Genomic DNA, 24,462 nt, shown 5'->3' on the forward strand with positions numbered 1-24,462 from the left:
CAACATATTGAAACAAATCAATCATATTATCAAGGATAAGAGGAAATGAAATGTCTCAGGAAAGATTTAAAATTAAAATAATGTTTTTCCAATAATTTACTCCTTTTTTTGTACATAAATGTATTCAAGTAAACAAATAGCTGTTATACTAACCCACACTTGCGTCGTTCGACAGATAACCGAAAAGAGGGCTCCTTTCCCATAAGTTGTCCTTGTTACATTAAAACTATTGATTGCATCCTTTATCTGATGAATACATAGGGTGTGACCGAACGATGGGAAGAGCATACTTAAAGTTATAAACATTCTATATCAGTATGGTTTGCACCTTGTAGATCGAGAAAAAAAACAATAAGCTTGGAAACGGTTCAGAATAACTCCAGAATAACTTAATAGCATGCGTGATTAAAGAATTGTCAATGACAAATTAGTGACCATGCTTGAAGAATAAAAAAAAACTGTATTCAAGCTTAAATGTCTACTTTAATAATACTATTTGGTAGTAGATCAAACATTGACCTCTATAAACATCAAAGGTGGGATCAAGTGCCGTGGAGGAGTGAGCATCCCCTGATGACCGGTCACACCCGCCGTGTGCTCCTTGTCGATTTTGGTCTATATGCCCTGGTTGCTGTAGTCAGTGAAAGTGACTTAATTTCTCTTTCAAAATATTACCTACTATATAGCAAAGATCTATGATGGCTGCTATAGGACACATCATTTTAAAAAAAAATATTTCCCACATAATTAAATTTGTTCCCACGAAATTAATTTCGTCTCGACGATTTTTTTTGTAGAACGATTTAAATTTCGTGAGAACGAAATTTATTTGTGGCAACGAGTTTAATTTCGTGGGAATAGTTTTTTTTATTGAAAATAAATCTCAAGCAAATGTTCTATAGCAGCCACAGTAAAGATCGCAACAAATAGGCGATTCTTCAACTCTTCTCTAAAAGGACTGATGACATTTTGCTTTTGTGTTTCTTTGATTGAGCGTGTCCATGGTATATCCATTTGTCCTTTTGCGATCTACTTGCAATGTTCTTGTCTATTTTTAACTCGGAAAGATGCTTTTTAAAATATCAAGTGTCAAATTCGTTTTCATTAAAAATTGATTGAAAATCTTAAATTACAGATGTATTTAGAAAGAGTTCATTTTGTAGAACGTATCTGCCCTTTTTCTACGAGAGAGAAAGAGAGTTATAAAATGTGAAACGGCTCTGTCACCACACCTTATCTGTCTCTATTGTAGAAACTTTTGAGACAGATTACTTTAATTCTAAGTTTTTAAAAACTTTTCGCACTTCAAACCGCTTTTTCCCTTTATAATAATAATTGCGATAAAAAACTCATCAGCGATTAATTGCAACTTGCATTCGCCAAAATCAGAAACGTTCAAAAGAATCTACCTTTCTTTTGATACGAGTGGTAAATGATATCCAAAAATAAATCTTGTATTAACAAGATTAAATGTTTTTTTTAATGAGGTATGTCAGTTGAATTCTTAAACGTGTACTTCAAATCTTGTACTCTTCTTCTGTTGAAAAAAATTAAAATGAGGCTGGAGAATAACCTTATTTTGTCATTTTCTATTTTACAAGCATTTTTTATCAACAAAATTAACATATTCGTGATTAGGTGACAAGGCACTCTTGAGTAAAGTTTTGAATCACCAATTTCTTTAATTTTAAAGGATATAACAAAAAATATTGCCCCCTTAAACTGTAGGTCATAAAATTTTCGCGACACCTTATCTTCGCGAGATAGTCATTAATTTTTTATGAGAACCAAATTTTTCACGAATTGTGGTTATTGCGCTAAACAATTTTAAGGAATACTATCATACACGAGAATTAAATTTTCGCGAGCACATTGTCTAGCGGAATTTCGCGAAAATAAAGTTCTCGCGAATAAGAAGTAATTTACAGTATATAGCATCACTTACCTTAACATTTTGAATCACTGATCTTCTTATTGAAGTAGTTCATATTTGAAAGTAATAAAAAATATATTACACTACGTGACTAAAGGTTATTAAAATAGTTGAAGATAATATAATTCGCCTTTTATTGTTTTTGTACTGTAATAAATTTCAGGATACATCTTATTTCAATTTAAAGCGAAATCGTCGTTACAGGTTTGACGATATTTTGTAATTTCCTCAGCAAATTATACATGTTATACATTACTGTGTTTTAAAAGTAATAAAATAACTCAGTCAAATAAAACATGCATGGTTTAAGCGGAAAATTTCTGGACAAATGGGCAAAAATGAAAGTTTTCACATCGAAGTAATAATTCATCTGTTGAGATTAAACAAAAGATGTCTTTATACATATTGTTTGGCTATTGTAAAGTAAATGTAAGTTTATCCTTCAATTCCCAATGATTGATGGAACATGAGTGAACAAAATGTGTGGCGCGTCCAGATATTTCTATATTACGTATAACTAACGAGGCATATTGTATATATCACTAGTAAATAATGGCACTGAATTTACTTAGCCCGAACACGTGCCAGTTCAGGTATATATGTACTTTAGCAGGTATATTTTATGAAGCGTTTAAAAAGCTTGGGCGTTCACAACCTTTATGAGTACTTGATATTGATAATGGAATTTGTAAGCATTTTTCTCTAGTAAGTTGTACAACACAATTCATTCCTGTTCCGTAAAGCAACTATCCAGAATTAGATAATATATTTAAAAAAAGAAGGACTTTAGTGCAAAGCAGAAAGAACAGCGCTTTATCAAGCATGGACTTTGTATTATAACTTCTAAATCAAGTTTATATTATTACAGGGTATTTTCGTACAAGCTTCAGGTGGTGCTTGGATATAAATTGTTGGATATTTAAAAAAACCCAATTAACTCCAGTTTAGGATAAGAGTGATAATTCCTAAAAAAAACATAAATGTCTATTATATACCTTCATAAATTTGTCCAAGTTGAAATGTCTTTCTTGTCCAGGTTCGCTCTCCAAGCTATTCTATAATTGTTTGCTTTTTACTTAAAAAAAATTATGTAAGGAACTTGTGGGGGATTTCTTGACAGTTTAATTATTCTTTGTATAATGTAAATCTATGCACACTTACATTATGTTTTGTATGCCGTACTATGACGTCATAAACGTTACCACGGAGTCATGTGAATAGCCTTTTTATACAGTTTAAACCAGAGTTCAAATAAACACTGAACAGTATAGACGTGTTTTTCATATCTTCGGGATATTACAACTTTCACGATATTGGTGCCGTGACCATTGGGAAACTACGATGGATGTTATCAAATTAAAAGCAGTACGTTTGGGTCAACGTGGAGCGATAACATGAATTTTCAAGAAAATTACTGAGTCAGAAAATGAAACCTCAAAACATGAAATGCTGAAAATACTACAAGAGAAGAGGGAGTTACTAGAACAGATCAAGGCAGATATTCTTGAAGGATTAAAGGAAGAAGAAGAGATACAAACAGAAATACAGGACTCAGATGAGTGTATGTTAGACTTAAGGCTGAAATTAAGAGAATTAATGAAGGATACATTGCCTGAACAGACTCAGTTTATGTTAAGTCAAGTAAATGAGAACATTCATCTATCTACTCCTTTGAATCTGAATGTAAATGCGCCTAACTTCATTCCTAACAATGCCTGCTCTTCCCAGCTTAGTTTAGGAGACACCAAGATCCAAAATCAAACTTTTAAACTTGCCCACATTCGCTGGAAATTTACTTGAATGGCAGACTTTCATGGATTGCTTTGAAACAAGCGATCATAGCAACAACAGCCTGTCCGATGTTGAGAAATTCAACTACCTTAGATCATTGCTTTGTGGGGAGGCTCTTAAAATTATTTCAGAATTTGCTCTTACAAATTCCAATTACAGACAAGCCTTGGATGTTTTATCGGAGAGATACGGTCAAACCCACAAATTAACCAATGCGTACATGAAGAAGCTGATGGACCTTCCAGGTCCAAATAGTAATCCAAATGTAACAGTTTACATCAACAAAATTGAGACATATATGCGTAGTTTGGAGTCACTTAGTTCATACCCTTACACATACTCACACATACTCATCCTTGCTGGTATCTGTAATCCTGAAGAAACTACCACAAGAATTCCTCCAAGAGATCACTCGGCAAAAAGGAGATGACCACTGGGATATAAATACGCTCTGCAAATCAATCAAAAGGGAACTATCAGTGTACGAGATAACTGACTTCAATGATTACAGTGAACCAAAGATCACCTCAAGTTTCATAACCAGAGCCAATGCAAAGAAGATGTCAGGAATCGTTACACAGAGAAAAGGAGACCAAATGGAGAAAAAATTGTGCATTTTTTGCAATGAAGACCACAGTCCAATCAACTGTAACATTGAACACAACAGGAAACTGGAGAAAATCAAGAAGGACAAGTTGTGTTTTAATTGCCTAGGTCGACACAAAGTGGCAGACTGTAAATCCAAGAAAACATGCAAAAAGTGTAATCGACATCACCACACTAGCATATGTACAAGACAGGAGAATGCAGTAGAAGTATACGAGCAACAACAGAAAGCCAAAGTGTCCATAACCCCATCAAGTGTTCTCAGTCTACATTCAACTTCATTCAGATCTTTCCAAGTTCTTTTCAAGACAGCTGTTGCAGAGGTACAGTCCGCTAATGGAACAGAATGTCAGGCAAACATCATGTTCGATGAGGGATCACAACGATCATTTATCAACCAAAAATTAGCATCTCAGCTTCAGCTTGAGGTTATCGGAAAAGAAGTGATCAATGCTGCTGGATTTGGATCAAAGAAAACAGAGTTGTGTCACTTAGATAGAGTACAACTGAGCATCATTGGGGAGAGAAATCAGCACATACCAACAGACGTATTCGTTGTTCCACAGATTGGTGTTCCAATTTAAACCCATACAGCAGAGATAAAACAGCTACTACATCTACGTCACTTAAAACATGCACACGACGACCCAAGTGATCATTCATTTGAAATAGAGATCCTTATTGGAGCAGATTACTACTGAGACTTTGCCATGAACCATGTAGTACGAGGCAAAGGACCAACCACTGTGAAATCCAAGCTGGGATACCTGTTATCTGGACCAACAAAAGAAAATGCTGGAACTATCACAGGAATATACAAAATACTGTGCCAACTTAATGAGGAAAATGCTAACTTAACTCAGTTTTGGGAAGTAGAAGATCTTCCTAACAAAGTGAATGAAGAAACAACCAGCAAAATTGTGAAATATCAAAATGAATGTATTACTTACAAAGACGAGAGATACACTGCACGTCTATCATGGAAAGTAGACCACCTAGAACTTCCTACAAAATTAATATGAACATCGCAAGACAAAGACTCAACAGTAAGTCGCTTGGAGAAGGAACCAGGTATGTTGGAACTTTATGATAACATCATCAAAGAATAGGAAAAGAAATGCGTCATAGAGGAAGTAAAGGAAACGGAAACAGATAAACACGTCCATTATGTACCACATCATCCTGTAAAGAAAGATTCAACTACTACTCCTATAAGGATAGTCTACGACTGCAGTTGTAAGGATTCTAAGGAAGTCGCCAGCCTTAATGACTGCCTAGAAACAAATGCTCCTCAGCTAAATGAATTAACAACTCTCCTTACTAACTTTCGGATGAGACAGTATGCCATCTCAACAGACATAGAAAAGGCGTTTCTTCAAGTTGGTTTAGCAGAGAAAGATAGAAACTGCACTAGATTCTTTTGGCTGAGAAATTACAAGGACGAGAACAAGAAGATCGTTACTTACAGAAAGGATAAGAAAGTTTATATGTGTCTTTTTACTTGTGCAAGTTCACGTCAGCTCATTTGGATATTGTAGATTTTTCATAGGAATCCTTTCTATATGTACTTGTCAAAATTTCTAAGTCCCCACTTTTATTTTTTCAAAAAGTTAAAAACCTTAGCATCAGTGTACTAGTTGCTTACAATTTTGCCTTTAATTTGCGATACTTACCTGTCAAGGCCAAAAAAATGTAACCGAGTGCGTAATTACTCGACCGTGACTGTTTTTGTTAAAAAGAAATTCAATTTCCATGTGTTTTTCGGGTGTATTCTTCATATTTTTTGCTTCCACGTGTTCTCCATCTTTAATTGATAACGAAAAACAGAAAAAAGTTCCATTAAATGCAGTGTATATCCACACAACAATGTGAAAGTGAAGTTGAAATGGCCCCAACCTGGTCGTAATAACAAAAGTTCTGTTTCCTTTCACTATATGACTTTATCTCACTTAAAACATTTATAATTACCGCCCGAAAAAACTACAAAGCATACCTGAATCCGTTTTATTGATTAGAAATCGGTAGATTTTCCACAAACACAACAAAATCATCCTAAAGTTTAACCGGAAATATAAGTGGAACCGAAAGTGCCTTCTCCTCGATGTCAAACTGGAGGAGTGGGGAAAACATGTAATGAGACATTATGTATAAAAGCAAGGCACAGGCACTTTCAGTAAGCCCCCTTATCATCCTGATCTCAACCCTAACTTACATGTATGGAAGAAGATAAACCGTAGTTTGAGGCAGCTTTTCCAGCAGCAGAATCTAGCAGAACTAGAGGACGACCTTGTCTACACATGGAACACATTCAATAAAAGAATTTTTATTAAATAGCGTAAACTAGTTGAGGAACGGTTGTCTTGCTGTGAATTTGTTTGAATGGCGACTAATGCAGTATCTAATGTTGTGATTTTTTTAATTCTAGGGTGCCTTAACGTTTCTGCATATATTGTTTTAAAGTTCTTCAATAAAATAAATTAAGTGAGAAAAATTGTTTTACTACTTTTTTATCCTGTATACTTATCAAATTATACTGTTAAAATAATTCAATATAAGAGCGGTGTAAAAAAAAAACTTGCCTGGGGACTTAGAAATTTGACTAGTATACGTGCATTCAGGCGTTTTGTAAGCAGAAGGTTTCTTTCTAAGATTGTGATGTCCGATAATGGTTCCACATTTGTAGCAGCATCTGACACCATACAACAACTTACACAATCATCAAAAATTTAAGAGGAGCTGTTAGTCAGTGGTACAACCTGGAAATTTATCCCTACGAGAGCCCCTTGGTTTGGTGGATTTTGGGAACGACTAATTGGATTAACAAAGGAAACAGTGAAGAAAGTACTCGGAAAATCCTATGTATGTCTTGACACTCTTAATGCTGTCATCACGGAAGTAGAAGCAATCCTTAATGATCGTCCTTTGACATATATTTTATCGGATGACAAGGATCCAGAACCCCTTTGCCCTTAACTTAACTGTCTACCATATCCAAATGAATTGAAGATTGATTCCTTGGAAGGCCTCGAAAACAGCAGGAATGATATTTGTATATATCAGCAGACCAAAAACATAACTTAATTCAGCATTTTTAAAAAGATGGACCCAGGAATATCTTACATCGTTACGGGAATTCCACAGGACATAAGGAGTAAACAAAGTCTATAACAACTGGGGATGTTGTACTAATCCAAGAGGAGATTCCAAGAATGAAGTGTGGAAATTAGGAGTGATAGAAGAGTTAATGAAAGGAAAGGATGATTTCGTTCGATCTGCAAAGTTGAGAACAAAAGGTGGAACAAGTACAAGACCCACTGTGAAATTTTTTTCCACTTGAAATAAATGAGAGACAGAATACCGCGAGTGATAAAAATCTCTAAAGTGCTATGGTGTATGTTAAACATTTCTTGGGCGGGAGAATAGAGATTTGAAAAGACTGTGCCGAAAATTACTTTCTTTCATTTCACACCTGAGATTTAAGGAGTGCAAAAACTTTTAAATAATCACAACGCAAATGAACCTTATTATTCTTATTTAGATTTATGCACATTTTGACGGCCCCAGGATGTCGTTGATTTCTTGACAGTTTAATTATTCTTTGTATAATGTAAATTAATGCACACTTACATTATGTTTTGTACGCCGTACTATGATGTCATAATAATATGGCGTCATAAACGTTTCCACGACGTCATGTAAATAGCTTTTTATACAGTTTAACTTAGAAGGTACGTCGTACGCAGCACAGTTAAGGTTACAAAAAGGAGACGGAGCCTAATTTGTACGGGAAAACTTGACTATGACATCATACAAAATATACGTCATACAACATTTCTTTAAAATACCACAAAATGAGTTGATTTGCTAATCTAACCAGTAAAAAAAACATCAAACTACATAAAACTTACTACAGCCTGCTGTTTTGTCGTTAGTTAAATCCCACATAACAAGTTATAAACAAGTCACAGATTGCAGTACACTTGTCAATATGACGTCATTTCTTAAAACGTGACGTAGTTTGTATGCAGTGAGAGACAGATCAAGTAATATTTTCTCAACAAAATATGAATTCTCTAATTAAATAAAATATTATTTACAGATATTCTATGGGCCAATAACTTGAATTTAATGTCTTCTTCATTATTTTATTAATATATTTTCTGTACATTACGTATTTAATTGACACTGCCGTATATTGCAAGTAAATGTGCTAAAATTACGTGACTGTTGCATCACGTGACTAGTCTAAATATAAAATATAATCGTCCTCGATATGTAGTTATTAATCATAATTACAATTATCCGATATAAATAATGTACTAAAAATAATCGCCATCAGGATTATGAATACACTTTTAAATACAAAATATAGTCGATATTTCCATTGCGCACCTTAACTGTACTGCGTGTGACATCATAACTAGTAAAATGTGTTTAGCCTGTGCTAGATCCATTATGACGTCAAAATTAATTCAATGTCACTTTTCCCGTACTTTACAGCTTCAATAAAAATGGTAGAAAATACCGCATTTTGAAATTCACAGAACTCAATTTAAAATCATGCCGAAATACTCAGTAATCTTAATTCAATAAGATTCAGCTTTCCACTGAATTCATGTCTATCCCGGATGCTCATTTTATACTAGGTGTAGATTAGTAGATTTACATCTCCATATTTGTAACTCCTTCGAAATTTGCAAAAATTACTTTAAATTTGAATTTGAATTTAATTACTATTACTCCTTACCTTGAGTACGTTTTAAACTTTTAATGCACTTTCAAAATAGTTTCCAATCTTTTGCATAATCTTTGAATATTATTTGTTGTAGCTAATTTATCCAAATATTTGACCTCTGGTCACTTCAATACTATTGGTTCCTTCTTCACCCTAACCAAATACATCTTTTCATAAACAAGTAAGTAGCAGCTGCATTCCCATGATTTATTTCATGAGACCGTCCGGTTTAAAAGTTTAACTTCTATTGATCAGCCTCTTTAATTACTTTTTAACCAAATCCATCTTTTCATACCCAAGTAAATATAATTGATTCCAATGATTTATTTTTATCTTCAGAGCTCGCATCTTTTATTTCTCTAAGCCGAATAGTGCAAATCCATAAAATCTGTTTGATTTTTAAATTTACTGCAATTTTTATTATGATATATTTTTTGTTTTATAATGCTTAATGACAACATATTTCTTGAATTAGAGAAACCTGTAGGCACCTTTCATTTACCAGATCTTGACCTTAATTAAGTTGACAAATCGAAGACTATCTTGTGTAATGAAATTACAATGTATACAACTTACTGTAATAATTTTTTGAATGGTATGTAACCATTTTGATGGAATGCAAAAATCCTAAGAAATCTTCAGTTGCCAACTAAATAGTGTAATCTCTTGATGAAATGTGTCTAAGTCAAAGATGTACGTGTTGTAGATCGTGTGTATATTTTTGTGATATCTATAATGAAATCATATGCATTCCCTTTCATAATTATTTGTTACTTATTCATATTCTTTGTGTTTGATTACAATTTTTCTATTTAATATGATCTTTTTAAATTAAAAGTACAATTTTTGATAAACATTTTTAATCTGAAAGTAACCCAAATCAGTCATTTAATAATTAAATCCCGTGTAAGTGCAAAAAGATCAAGAATATTAGCATCGGTAAATAGCCTCTCTCATTAGTTAGAGGCGAAAGGTATGTATTTTAATCACTTTTTGTAATCATTTGGGTATGTTCTTCATCATTTTAAAGATTGAAAACATTGTGACAAAGACTTCTAAAAATATTTACAAATGTAGGATGGAAAATTGATTTAAAAAATAGAGTTCATTTGCCTACTTTTTTTTTAAATGTGGACTTATCTTTTATGTCAAATGAATAAAAAAGAAATTATTCTTGAGAAAAATTGTTTAATTAATATTGTTCAGTTAATAAAGTCTATAAACGACGATGTTTGAAGAGGTATTTCTGTGATTTTTCATATTCTCTTCTTGACAAGTACCCCTAAAAATAACTGAAAATGTGTAGTCACAGTATGAAATTACTATACCAAGTTTCACAGGCTGTACTAGATTTAAAAACAAGGAAACATATCATGAGCTTTTAACTGATTGATAAGCAAGTACTAATTTATCATTTTGAAAAGTTTGAAAATCTTGTGACAAAGACTGTTCCGACATAGGTTCTACCTTAAACCAGAGTTCAAATAAACACTGAACAGTATAGACGTGTTTTTCATATCTTCGGGATATCAACCCACACCATTCTCGACAGAGCTGAACCTTACAACGAGGCTTCGAATCCACTGCTTGACGTAGAGACCGGTCTTTCGGACGAGACCTTATTAACCAATCGAGGTCCCCAGTCGCTGTAGGGTGGCCTAGGTGGGAAAAAGATCCCTCACTGCTCAATTGCCTTAAGAGCTGAGTTTAGAAATAAATATGCAGTCCTCCGCCGGCAAGTGGTGGTGTCTCCATATGAGTGAAAAATTCTCGAAAGAGACGTTAAACAAGAAACAAACAAACAATCAAACAAACAACGTAACAATACTTTCTTAAGAAAATACGGGAACCTTGCATACCGATAATAATTACTGCAATAGTTTAGGCTATATGGAACACGGATATCGGCTAGGATAGTTCAGGGCTTAGCACAAGACTACTTATATATGGATTCAGGCTTGATATTGGGCTTGGCCCATTCATAATTTGTCTGCCTTCCTGCTAAATTGAAATCTCGTATTTTATATGTTAATAAAGCCCAATTTAGTTTGAACAATTTTTAGGAAGAAACGGCTAATATTTTTAAATTTGAGATAAAGTGTTATGTATCATGAGAAATAGGATGAAAGTTTGTTACCTTGCCTTGTCTGTTGTGAAAAATTAAAATTATATCACTGTTTTCTTTTTTCTTTTTCTTTCTCTGTATAGACATTGACACTTGTGGCCTTTTATGGTAAGGACCTCGTCAGTTGTTAGAACTTGTATTCAAACCATCTGTATTTCATTTATACAATAGAATATGTTCAATCTAAACTAACTAAAAAATAAAGGAAAATGACTAAAGGAAGAAATGTTTTGCATTACAAAATCACATTTATTTTGCAATACAGTCATTTGGCCAGTTCCGAATTTTGACTAGTTCTGAAAAATTATTAATTTAAGAGCTGATAATTAATATGTTCAAAGGTGTAATGATCTGGCACATAATTTAGGCTCCCTTAGCATTACATGGATACTGCCACTCTTTCTAATATTGAAGGGTATATCCGTCTCTTATCCACAATTCCTCCATTCCACTGAATAAGATTTAATGATACTTTCATAGACTCTTTATTACATTGTGTCATTGTGCATGTGACTTCTTATTTTACTTTTTGATCTGACACTTGTTTCGGGTCTCTCAGAGCAAAACATGGACTTTGTCATAATAATTATGTAGGAGGCGTGGGGTATCATTAAAGTGAGCTCAGTGCTCACAGTACCCCTAGTTTCTCTTCATTTCTTTGGAAATACAAATAACTTATTGGTAAGCAATTAATTTAACTTTTCTTAGGCATGCCAATGGATAATGTGTGGGGCGTATATTTTTTAATTTAGGGTTGATTTAAATGGGTACCGCTAGGGTATCCGGAACTCGTCGGCTTATTCGTAACTGGTAAACTGAATACCTATGTTAACTTGCGAAATAAATTTCTAAGGGAGAAGACAAAACTTTTATGACACAATATTTAATTCCACAAATCATTGAACTACCTTGACAAAAAACTAAGATTTTGAAATAATGCCTCGTATATTCATAGCACCGCCGAATCCGTTTCTTATTCGGAACTGGTCAAATAACTGTACATGTATATCAACTGTTTATTAAAAAGGGGGGGGGGGTAGCCTTTATCACCGTAAAATGTGTACATTTTTATATTATATCAAGAAATGGTTATTGTACTGTACAATTTTCTTAAAATTCAATTTTTTTTAATTTATTCCGTTTTTTTTTTATTTAACAAAATTTACGTATATAACGTAGCGAAATATTTTAGCGCAATTTGACGTCATTTAACTGTGACGTTCTTCTCTTCAAGGTCAAGATCTAGTAAATAACTTTAGACTAACTTTTTGGTGCTAGATCCATTATGACGTCATAATCAACTTCAACTTTCTTTTTCCCGTACTTTACGGCTTTAGCAGAATTATGTAGAAAATAGGTTTTTTTTATGACATTCAATTTGAAATCATATGAAAAGTAAACCGGATAGCTTTATTAAATTTGAGATTGATTTAAAAAAGAGGCCATGAATATACTAATTACCGTTTTCTGAGAGATTGTAGGCAATCTGGACACATTTCCTTTGTCGAATATGAAAAAACTCCCATATTCATGACTGGTTTTCTTAATTTTGCATTGAAAATGACTGTTTAAAATACAGTTTTTCATCTTGTTTACCTACAAATTATGCCCCGAAACACCTTATTTGACCAAGCTTGAGTTGTAAAGCATAAAAAAAGGAATTTATTTCTCAAATTTTATAAATCTGTAGGCACCTTTCATTTACTAGATCTTGACCTTAATCCTGACGGAACCCTGCAAGGGAAACGTGTTGCATCTGAAAGGCAAGTCTGCGTGGGTTTATAAAGTAGATAGGGCTTGTTTAGTAATCCTTTGGTTTGAAATGAAATCTAATTGTCCAAAAAAGTAATGATGTGAAGTTATTTTGCTATATGCAACAAATACTAAGTGTTAATGAAATGGAAATTGCATAGATTGAAAAGAAGGCTTTAACAGTATGGAAATCTGCTGATGCTTTGTCCTATGATGTCAATGCTTTCCCATCGATTGGTGCCTACAGATCGGAACACGGTTCGGAAACATTACTAAATCAAGTCCATACAGTCGGCATATAACCCAAACCATCTCTTCGACTGTATGCTGTAAACGATTTTTATTAGTAAATCTATACTGAATGAAATGTCAAATCTATAATGACTGGATTGCAAATGTTATACAAACAGCTGTTGCAGTGTGCAGATCTAAAACAGTGACAGTATTGAATCAGTCTCGTTACCTCGAGGAGTCACGGATAGTCCAATAAAAGGACTGCTTTTAGAGTAATATGGCGTGCGAAACGTTTGTAAAAGAATTTCAATCTGATAATTTAGGACTAAATCATGACACTCCTGCAGACTTTGTCCGTTCCCAGGTAAGACTGATGATTTTGTTATAAATTATGCTTTGCAGTCTTCCAATAATCGATTATAAAAGTCAAGTAATCTAAGCGTAGAGCAGTATCGCATGTGATCGCACTTTAACGCGTTAAACTGCAGACGTCGGATATAAATTGTTAGTTTCCAATAATACGGTTGCATGGTAAACAAATTAAAAAATCAGTAATTTTGAAATATTGATTTACGATCTTCTAAGAATATTATATACATTGGAATATGATCGATAACTAAAGACAAGTTCAAGGTTACAATGATATGAACCGCAATTATTATTCAGAATAGAAAGACATTTGTCCGATAAAACTATTTCAATTGTTACTTATGCCCTGTTCACACGACGAGTTTAATTCGCAGTAAATTAATGCGAAGTAAACTAATGCGAATCAAACTAATGCGAATTAAATTGCGTTCACACGACAGCTAATGCGAAGTAAGCTAATGCGAATTAAAATTTTACTTTGCAGCCCGGCGTCAGCACGGCTATTATGACGTCATTTGCAAATCACGTCACCTTATGCAGAAGCAGATCCATTTGACATAATGGCAAAGTGTGTTATACACAATTTAATAATTCAAGTTTGTTTGTATTCTAGTCTCTCATTGGTTGATTTCCAAAAAGGAACGCAAATTATTTCTCAATAACCTGGTTTGGTATGGGGACACACCCCCTTGACAACCAGCTGAATCATCTGTATCCATGCAATCCCCTCATTTCCAGTCCTTGGGATTCATGGAAAATTCCAGATTTAATAAATGTACCTTTACCTTCAAACAGTAGCTCGATCTTACCTCATGTAAACAAACATCACGGCTGCTAGATCTGTGTATCAGTTATTACTTCCCCTTGTTTCATATCACTTCCGTTACTAGGGATGTATTATTGAGCGGCAAATTCAAATTCGAACTCATAAAAAGCAGCACAATTTTACACCCACAGCTGTTTAATTTTTTTTATTTTTAATATTTTAAAATTAGATTATAAGGAATGACTCTAATTCTTCGATTATAACCTGGTTTGGGTCAGTTTACGCTTTTTTATAATCCGCTTCGCGGATTATAAAGCGTGCGTAAACTGGTCACCCAAACCAGGTTATAATCGAATAATTTGGCCAAGAATTAGAGTCATTCCTTAAATGATTAACAACATTTTCCTTAGTTTTTCACTCAAAAATAGCACAAGTACCTATAGCTGACCACCGACAAATGGCATTAGACTAAATTTTGCCATTACGCATGCATCAGAATTTAATTCGAATTAGCTTCGCTTAGCGTTCACACGGAGCTAATGCGAAGTAATTTAATGCGCTGTAAACTAATTCGAATTAAACTAATTCGCATTAAATTCCCCATGTGAACGCTAAGCGAAGCTAATTCGCAGTAACTTTACATTTAATTCGAATTAAACTCCGTGTGAACAGGGCATAATATAATGCAAGTATTAAATTTGAACCGCGTTCAAACGAGAGGTTTAATGCGAATTAGTTTAATTCGAATAAATTTACTGCGCATTAAATTACTTAGCAATAGCTCTGTGTGAACGCTAAGCGAAGCTAATTCGAATTAAATTTTGAGTCGTGCGTAATGGCAAAATTGGGTCAAATGCCACATGTCGGAGGTCAGCTTTAATGCCCTGTTCACACGGAGAGTTTAATTCGAATTAAAAGTAAAGTTACTGCGAATTAGCTTCGCTTAGCAATCACACGGAGAATTTAATGCGAATTAGTTTAATTCGAATTAGTTTACTGCGCATTAAATTACTTCGCATTAGCTCCGTGTGAACGCTAAGCGAAGCTAATTCGAATTAAATTTTGAGGCATGCGTAATGGCAAAATTAGGTCAAATGACACATGTCCGTGGTCAGCTTGAATTATTTGTGCTATTTTTGAGTGAAAAACAAAGGAAAATTGTGTTAATCACTAAATTGTGTGTACAGACACTGTAACATTATGTCAAATGCATCTACTCCTGCATAAGGTGACGTGATTTGCAAATGACGTCATAATAGCCTTACTGACGCCTGGCCGTAGAAGTAGAATATTAATTCGCATTAGTTTACTTCGCATTAGCTGTCGTGTGAACGCAATTTATTTCGCATTATTTTGATTCGCATTAGTTTACTTCGCATTAATTTACTGCGAATTAAACTCGTCGTGTGAACAGGGCATAAGTACTTGTGCTATTTTTGAGTGAAAAACTAAAGAAAATTTTGTTAATCACTAAAACATGTAAAATGTGTGTACAGACATAGTAACATTATGTCAAATGCACCTTGTTATGGGTCAGAATAACCCTAAATGCCAGCAAAGATCAATCACACAGTTTAAACTTAACAATAATTTATTTACAGTAATAAACAAATCATTAAGTACAAACTTAGCAAAAATCTAAAAATACATACATCAGAGTGTCCGTTGCTGCACACAATGTCCCAGTGAAATTATATCCCAGTAATACCTCAATAGTGCTTATACGACAAAGTATATTTATGCATCGAATTGACAGGGTATTTATACAGTATTATAAATCTAGAATATTCTAGAAATTGTAAATACATGATATTCCTGGAAAGTTCTAGACATAAACAAAGTTCAAGAATGTTCTAGAAAAAATGACCAAACATATTGACCACTCTGGAATGCTCAAGAAACTTAATGTTACTAATAATATACAAGATGAAACAATACACATCTCACAACAACCTGCTTCTTCATAAGGCGATGTGATTTGCAAACGACGTCATAATAGCCTTATTGAAGCCTGACCGTAGAAGTAGAATTTTATGCCCTGTTCACACGGAGAGTTTAATTCGAATTAAACGTAAAGTTACTGCGAATTAGCTTCGCTTAGCGTTCACACGGAGAATTTAATGCGAATTAGTTTAATTCGAATTAATCTACTGCGCATTAAACTACTTCGCATTAGCTCCGTGTGAACGCTAAGCGAAGCTAATTCGAATTAAATTTTGACGCATGCGTAAGGCCAGAATTAAGTCACAGGACACGTGTTGGTGGTTATATATAGGTATTTGTGCTATATATATTTGGTTCAAAAATTGAGGGAAAGTATGTTAATCACTAAAATCAATGAATACATGTGGCCGCTACATGATGTATCAAAGGATGGCGCTGCATACATGACGTGATTTACAAATGACGTCATAATAGACTTACTGACGCCTGACTGTATAAGAAAAAATTTAATTCGCATTAGTTCACTTCGCATTAGCTGTCGTGTGAACGCAATTTAATTCGCATTAATTTGATTCGCATTAGTTTACTTCGCATTAATTTACTGCGAATTAAACTCGTCGTGTGAACAGGGCATTAATTCGCATTAGTTTACTGCGCATTAATTTACTGCGAATTAAACTCTTCGTGTGAACAGGGCATTAATTGGTATAATGCCCTGTTCACACGACGAGTTTGATTCGCAGTAAATTAATGCGAAGTAAAGTAATGCGAATCATATTAATGCGAATTAAATTGCATTCACACGACAGCTCATGCGAAGTAAACTAATGCGAATTAAATTTTTTCCTCTTCAGTCAGGCGTCAGTAAGTCTATTATGACGTCATATGTAAATCACGTCATGTATGCAGAGTCATCCTTTGATACATCATGTAGTGACTACAGATATTCATTGATTTTAGTGATTAACATACTTTCCCTCAATTTTTGAACCAAATATAGCACAAATACCTATATATAACCACCAACACGTGTCCTGTGACTTAATTCTGGCCTTACGCATGCGTCAAAATTTAATTCGAATTAGCTTCGCTTAGCGTTCACACGGAGCTAATGCGAAGTAATTTAATGCGCAGTAAATTAATTCGAATTAAACTAATTCGCATTAAATTCTCCGTGTGAACGCTAAGCGAAGCTAATTCGCAGTAACTTTACGTTTAATTCGAATTAAACTCTCCGTGTGAACAGGGCATAAGTTTACTTCGCATTAATATACCGCGAATTAAACTGTCCGTGTGAACAGGGCATATGTATTATAGTTAAGAGACACTGAATGTTTCAAGAGCTCAAAGCTTAACTAATGCATTGACTCATGACAAGTCTATTGTAGTTCGTGATTATGTCAACACTCCTTGCTCTGAAACTTCTCACTTAAACTAAGGTCGATCAATGTTGAATATTTTCTACAAAAGTTCTTTTATATTTGTGTAACACTTTAGATGTAAAGGGATGCATTATAATCTGTAATTTTCCATAAAGTCAGTTCAACACGCATACGAAAATGAATCGGGGCTTCTCTAGAAATAACCCGTCCGTGTACGTTTAAGGTAGTATGGGATACCTCCGTGCTACGAATTCTAACGTTACCATATTTGAAACATCTTTTTAAATACTCACAATCGTACCACAAAAAAAAAACAACAACAACAACCAAAAACGAGATTGTTTGTGAAATACTATGCCCCCGCGATGGTAAAACAATCCTGGAGTGGGACGCAGACTACAATGCAATAGTTATGGCCAATGTTAAAGATTTCAAATGTAGGTCAAAGGTCACAGTTGAGGTCACATGATCAAAAGTTTCTTTACGAAATAGAAAGGTCTTGTCATAATGAACACTGAAATATCAAAGTCTTACCCTTGACCGCGCAATAGTTATGGACTAGGTAAAAGTTGACAACAGACAGACAAATAGACAGACAGGAAAAAAAGCAATATACCTCTTTCGATACGGAGGCATAAAAACTGGATACGTTAAGACCAATTACTGGTCCTATAAAAAACGGCAAAAATTATTTTCAATACTTTAAATATTCCGGATTTCCTGTGTTTTGGGCGTTACTCTCCTTTTCAAAGTTGAAAGGTCGCATCTGAGTCTGTGTGAAACTTTGCAGGGAAAACAGGGTGTCCCATGATTTGTAGCAGGATATGATTGTTTTTGAAATAGATATAAAACCTAATTTTAAGGAATGAACGAAATAGCAACCCAAGTTTCATTAGGATGTATAGAATTTATTTTTTCTAAATGCACGAAATATGATAACGAACAGTTTTCAAACTCGAAAGATGATTGAATCAATACAGAAGAAGCACGAAGCTCTAAAGGTGGTCAAAGACAAATCAGGTGCCATGGAGGAGTGATGATCCCCTGTCGACCGGTCACACCCGTCATGTGCTCCTGGTCATTAATTAGCAGATAAACGGAATTTTTGGACTTCTGGGAAGCAGGCTTTTATAGAAGAAAACGTCATTTTTTGACCTCCGTTTGTCCTTAGGATAATGTTTAAAATTCCAAAACTCTATTGCACATTTACAAGACAACATCTATCATATAACAATACTCTCTTAAAATGAAAGAGGAGATTGAGGAAGAAGAAAGTGTAACAGACGGACTAACCACGGAAACAACAATATACCCGAATCTTCTTTAGAGAGTAAAAATGCACCGCATGTTTGATTATAGTCGATGAAGGATATGGAGATAACGAACAGTATTCAATATCAAAGTCCATAAAACAATACAAAATAGGAGTAGAGCAAACAGACCTCTAAAACATCAGAGGTGGGATTAGGTGCCATAGAGGAGTGAGCATCCTCTGCCGACTGGTCACACCCGCAGTGTGCTTTTTGTCATGATAGGGAAATAACGGAAAAATCCGTCCTCAATTCAGTGTATAAATAATGGACTAACAATTAGTATGAAAAACGACAGTTAGCAATTGACTCAATGATAAATTGTATTCGCTGATGTGTATTCAGAAAAGCTCGTAGGTAAACTAACAAAAAAAACCCCCAAAAAACAAAAACCAACAAACAAAAACAAAAAACAAAACAAACAAAAACAAAAGAAAAAATACAAATTAAGGTACCCTAATATCTATGCATTTCAAAAACAAAATACCAATGGAAATTCTGAAAGTCTCTAGCTATATGCATGGGCATCATGAAGATTCACAACGGGAAAAAAATCAATGCTTGTTTTGACAAGTGTTCATGGTCGATTATTTTTTCTGTCCTCAAAGTGGACAGCTTTAACAAATTATCTACTTGAATCATGATCGTCTCCACATCGTATAAGCAAATGGCTTTTAGATTTCTGTTCTTGCGTATCGATTATTCTGCGCGAATAATGAAGGAGGAGAGTTTTATAAATAAAACAGAATTCAGAACAGCTTGGGATTTGTCTTCCAAATTACACGACATCTTCTGTAAATAAAAAGACACGTTAACTTTATGCTTGCAATCACTATATGAATGTCATCACGCAGTAGTAACCAAGTTTATCTCCAGTACTCTGTATATATGCAGAAATACTGCTACGAAGGTTTTCGAATGCTTGTCATACTTAAAGGTACTTAACACAAACAAAAAATGGATGCTTGGATTAATATATATCTTCTGACTCATTTTGATTTGAAATGACATAAATGATAAATCCCTGAATTATAAAGAAATCATAGGTTTTCCTTGATGCTTAGATATGAGACTTTGTTTTACTTTCTATATAATTCCATACAAAACTTTGCACAAAATCTTAAACTTATGACAAAACATCTTATACAATTCTCCAACTATACTTGGTAAACATTATTCATGTTACAAATTTAATTGTTAATCTATGAGAAATATAGCTGATTTCTGAAAAAGTTTGTTTGTGTTATTTATCCTTAAAGCATGATAGAAATCATATGCTAACATCGATGTTGAGCAACCTCCTATTTGCTGCAATTTTAAAGTTAAAGATGGATATCTGGGTTTTTGCTTGATTGTCCCAGATTTATCTCCGAATAAACAGGGTGAAACAAAATTGCTGCTGAAACCTTCAACTTTGAAATGATCAAAAAATATAGAGCAATTTGAATTTTAGGGTAATAGAAATGTGCTTCATCTCTAGCAGTGAAATGGAAATAAGGGGTATTTTATTCACGATGTATGATGTAATTAAATATTTTATTTTGTTGGTAGTGGCCTATTAGTCAAAAGCTTTACATGGGTTGTCGCTTGATTGTGTCAACGGCTATGATTGGTTGGTTTCTGGCAGACATTGTCTACGAATCAGCTGCTTTCTATCAGGACCGTACTTGGACTTATGCTGTTTACGCCACTAACTGGAGTTTCTTCCTGTTGGTCGTCACAAGTGTATACCAGACAATGTGTAGTTTGTTCTACACAATCAGGACTGAGGAAAACCTAGGTACTCATGTATAAGTTATACTGATTTTGAAAAACTGTTAACTTAAATGTACTCACGCTGCTAGCTGTTGTTCATCCACATATTTCTAAATAACCTTTCTAATATACAATTTTCAAAAATACCCCAAGTATGTAGATTTTTTTTTAAATCCATCTACAGAAAATGAAGAACAGAAAAAAATCCACGTTGACTTCTACTCATTAAACAAACATTCAGGAAACATGAACATGTAATTTACAAATGTAAAACTTATAGTACGAAATTCAATTTTCAGTCCGGAGCATTCAATTAAAACAAAGCAATACCCCATATTCTTTATTGTTAAAACAATAGACCTATATAATACATGTGTTTGTCTTATTCGAAATAAAGAGATAGGCTGCAGATGGTGGTTAAGGATGAAAAACTTACCTGAGCTTGTTACAAATGAAAAAAAATCTTTTGTTCGATATAGAACAAGCATGTGTGTTTTTATTCAGAAACATTATAGTGAAACTTGAAGACAGGCAATCATTGCATTATTTCCGTCTAGTTCAATATCAACTACCATGTACTATAATAAATTTTGTCAACCTTAAATGAGCTTCTGGAACGTTTGTGCTAATTTACGTCGTTTTCATACATACTAGATAGACATTTAATATTGAAATGTTTCTTGTTTGCAAATATTTTGTATTATGTGTAGATGAATTATGTTTTTAGTTGACCTCCGGCTCTCTGGAGATCTGCAGATCAAATATATTGGTACCTAAAGTAAGGCCTTTTTACAGGAAATACAAATGTGAAATATAAAACCCTAGCACCACCTGTTCAAAGGTTATGACCAAGGTTAACGTTTTTAAAGGTAGGACAAACTCCGGGATCAAGGTCAAAGGGTCAAGGTTGGTTTCTAAAGGAAGGCCTTGTCTCAAAGATTACATATGGGAAGTATGAAAGTGCTGGCCCTTACCATTCAAAAGTTATGGCCAAGGTTAAAGTTTGTAAAAAGTAGGTCAAACTCCAAGGTCAAGGTCAAAGAGTCAAAGTTGTTGATATCCAATAAAAGGTCTTCTCAAAAGGATCTCATTTGTGAAGTATGAAAGCGCTAGCCCTTACCGTTCAAAAGTTATGGCCAAGGTTAAAGTTTTTTTGTAAGTAGGGAAATATCCAAGGTCAAGGTCAAAACGTCAAAATTGTTGGTTTCAAATGAAAGGTCTTTCCAAAAAAATTTGATATTTGAAATATGCAATTCCTTGTATCTACCGTTTGAAAATTAGGGCCAAAATAAAACTTTAGATTTTTTGTGTAAAAATGGGTCAAACTCCAAGGTCAAGGTCAAAGGGTCAAGGTTTTTGATATCAAATGAAAGGTCTTGTCACAAGGATTAAATTTGTGAAAGCCCTAGTTTTAACCCTTCAAAAATTATAATTAAAGTTGTATTTAAAAAGTAGGTCAAACTCCAAGGTCAAGGTCAAAGTTCTTGGTATCCAATGAAGGATTACATATGTAAAGTATGAAAGCCCTAGCTCTTACCGTTCAAAAGTTATGGCCAAGGTTAAAGTTTTTTCATAAGTACGGAAATCCCTAAGTTCAAGGTCAAAAAGTCAAAGTTGTCGGTACTCAATGAAAGATCTTGCCACAAAAAATACATATAAGAAAGTATTAACGTCCTGGTATCTACTGTTCAAAGGATATGGCCAAATTAAAAGGTTGGAATTTTTGTGTAAAAGTGGGTCAAACTCCAAGGTCAAGGTCAAAAGGTCAAATTTGATGGTACCCAAAGAAAGGTCTTTTAACAAGGAATATACCTGTCAGCTATGAAAGCCATAGACCCACCGAGTAAAAAATTACAGGCAAGGTTAAAGTTTTTGCGGACAAACAGACAGACAGACAGACGGACGGACACGACAAAAACTATATACCCCCGAAACTTCTTTTACAGGGGCATAAAAAGTTAAGGGTCCCTTTTGATTTTCGTATATTTTAATTTGTGCTTTTTATTATTAAAAAAATCTTTTCAGATAGACACTTTGACAGGATGCCGCTCTCCTTGAAGATTCTTTGGGTGCTAAAAAACCTAAGTTATAATTCAGCGTTTATCGTGACCATGTCTTATTGGGCATTTATATCTTTCCTAGATCATAGCAGTGAGTTACTTAAAATATACTTTATTATATTAAAAAAAAACATTCTTTTCTTGATTCTTTCCTTTATTATTTATAAACCCTTTGATTGATTGGTTGTTTAATCATTAAAATGCATATACCTTAAAGTATTTACGTTGTGGTATAAAGGTAGAAAGCAAGACAATAATAACGATGTCTACAAGTAGACTTTTTGTACATAATGCAAAAATCAGGTACCTTTATTCTGTGACATTTTCGAACTAAAAGATATCTAATTTGTTTTAGACGTGATATCCTTTTTTGACAGAGCTATTCCAGACAGATTTAAGCAGACTGAAGCACACTATGAATTCTGTCTACGTTTTACTGGACATGATGATATCGGCCACTCCATTCCGACTTTTACACATGTTATACACGATGGCTTTGGGATCCGTGTATTCCTTGTTCAATGCTATATATTTTCTGAACGATGGAACAATTTTGGAGGGACGACATTACGCCTACAACGTCCTGAACTGGGTAAAACCCACGGAGGCTATAGTGACGTGTACGCTGTGTATTGTCTTGGCAATACTTAGTCAGACGTTACTATTCTTGTTGTATAGGTTGCGTCTATGGATATTCTCTAAAGTGTATTTCAAAGAACATTCTTTGGCACCGTTGGATGACTTCGAATCTGAGATGAGCAGTATTATTTCGGAACAAACTACATACAAGTACACAATGGAGTAAACGAGTACCGACAATATTATAATGAAAAATCAAAAGTGAAGTCCTTAGATCAAGTACATATATTTACATAATGTTACAGTATTCTAAATGCGTATATTTCGTACCTGTTTCAGTAATAATCACGCACATGATTCAAAATAGAAAAAAAACCCACTTATATGTACAGATATCTACGTTCAAGCTTCCCATACAACAAAGTCAAATAAATGTTCAAACATACTTTTGTATATTATGTATATGTGGATTAAAAATGCAGGTGCTCTCATACATGATATGGATTTGTATATGATCTACTACTTAACTTCTTGTGTAATTTCAAGTCACGTTGATTAAAAGAATGATATTCCAGTATCTCTTCTCCTCTTGCATATATTTTACAGCATCATGATATTGACAATCTGTTTTTTATATGTTTGAAACATGTAACCTAGAGTCAAGTTCATTGAAAATTTCCATGGCACAAGCAACAGCATGCTTTTTGTCGAAATTATTCCTGTTATGATTTCAGAAGTTGTTGCCTTATCAAATCTTATTGTCCTGTAGAAGCAGTTGAAGAGATCTGTAAATGAAAGGATGGGAGTTTAATCCCCGAACTTGACTTACCTAAATTGAGTCGATGATAAATAGGTATTTTCCCTTCGTTTAGCACTTTGAAGCGAGAGTTTAGGGTCTTTCGGATATTACCATAAAAACCGAGACCCCGTGTCATAGGGAATACCTCAATGCCCCTTAGTGTAGAATAAAGGTTAAAGTATCAAGCATTTTAGCGATATGTGGTGCCACACTTGGTGAGTAAAAGAAAATTTAAATGGGACGTAAAACAGCTTGAAATATATAATAAGAGATAAGGAGCAGTCTTTTTTTCAAGCCAAAAGTCCATAAAACAATACAAAAT

General features: G+C 34.0%; 2 protein-coding genes across 2 annotated transcripts; both read left to right on the forward strand.

The window, feature by feature from the left end:
- The first annotated feature begins 3,379 nt into the window (after nt 1–3,379).
- LOC134273375 (uncharacterized) lies at nt 3,380–4,914 on the forward strand. Its single transcript, XM_062755569.1, has 3 exons — nt 3,380–3,574; nt 3,741–3,989; nt 4,105–4,914. Exons 1-3 carry the CDS (start codon nt 3,380–3,382, stop codon nt 4,912–4,914), a joined length of 1,254 nt encoding a protein of 417 aa, XP_062611553.1.
- Nucleotides 4,915–13,193: 8,279 nt separating this feature from the next.
- LOC134273377 (protein rolling stone-like) lies at nt 13,194–23,918 on the forward strand. Its single transcript, XM_062755571.1, has 4 exons — nt 13,194–13,540; nt 20,499–20,727; nt 22,728–22,853; nt 23,140–23,918. The coding sequence occupies exons 1-4, from the start codon at nt 13,454–13,456 to the stop codon at nt 23,565–23,567; spliced, it is 870 nt and encodes a 289-aa protein (XP_062611555.1). The 5' UTR covers nt 13,194–13,453; the 3' UTR covers nt 23,568–23,918.
- The last annotated feature ends 544 nt before the right edge of the window (nt 23,919–24,462 follow it).

The sequence above is a fragment of the Saccostrea cucullata genome, unplaced genomic scaffold, assembly GCF_032062105.1.
Source record: "Saccostrea cucullata isolate Sc308-1 unplaced genomic scaffold, CSIRO_AGI_Scuc_v1 ctg195, whole genome shotgun sequence".
NCBI classification, from domain to species: Eukaryota; Metazoa; Mollusca; class Bivalvia; order Ostreida; family Ostreidae; genus Saccostrea; species Saccostrea cuccullata.

What these genes read in the sequence shown, in the direction of transcription:
- LOC134273375 (XM_062755569.1), top strand. Translation starts at nt 3,380, where the DNA reads ATGCTGAAAATACTACAAGAGAAGAGGGAGTTACTAGAACAGATCAAG. An exon ending in CTCAGTTTATGTTAAGTCAA is followed by an intron (nt 3,575 to 3,740) that starts GTAAATGAGAAC and finishes CTTGAATGGCAG; the next exon opens with ACTTTCATGGATTGCTTTGA. An exon ending in GTCCAAATAGTAATCCAAAT is followed by an intron (nt 3,990 to 4,104) that starts GTAACAGTTTAC and finishes GTAATCCTGAAG; the next exon opens with AAACTACCACAAGAATTCCT.
- LOC134273377 (XM_062755571.1), top strand. Translation starts at nt 13,454, where the DNA reads ATGGCGTGCGAAACGTTTGTAAAAGAATTTCAATCTGATAATTTAGGA. An exon ending in CAGGACTGAGGAAAACCTAG is followed by an intron (nt 20,728 to 22,727) that starts GTACTCATGTAT and finishes AAATCTTTTCAG; the next exon opens with ATAGACACTTTGACAGGATG. An exon ending in ATCTTTCCTAGATCATAGCA is followed by an intron (nt 22,854 to 23,139) that starts GTGAGTTACTTA and finishes CTTTTTTGACAG; the next exon opens with AGCTATTCCAGACAGATTTA.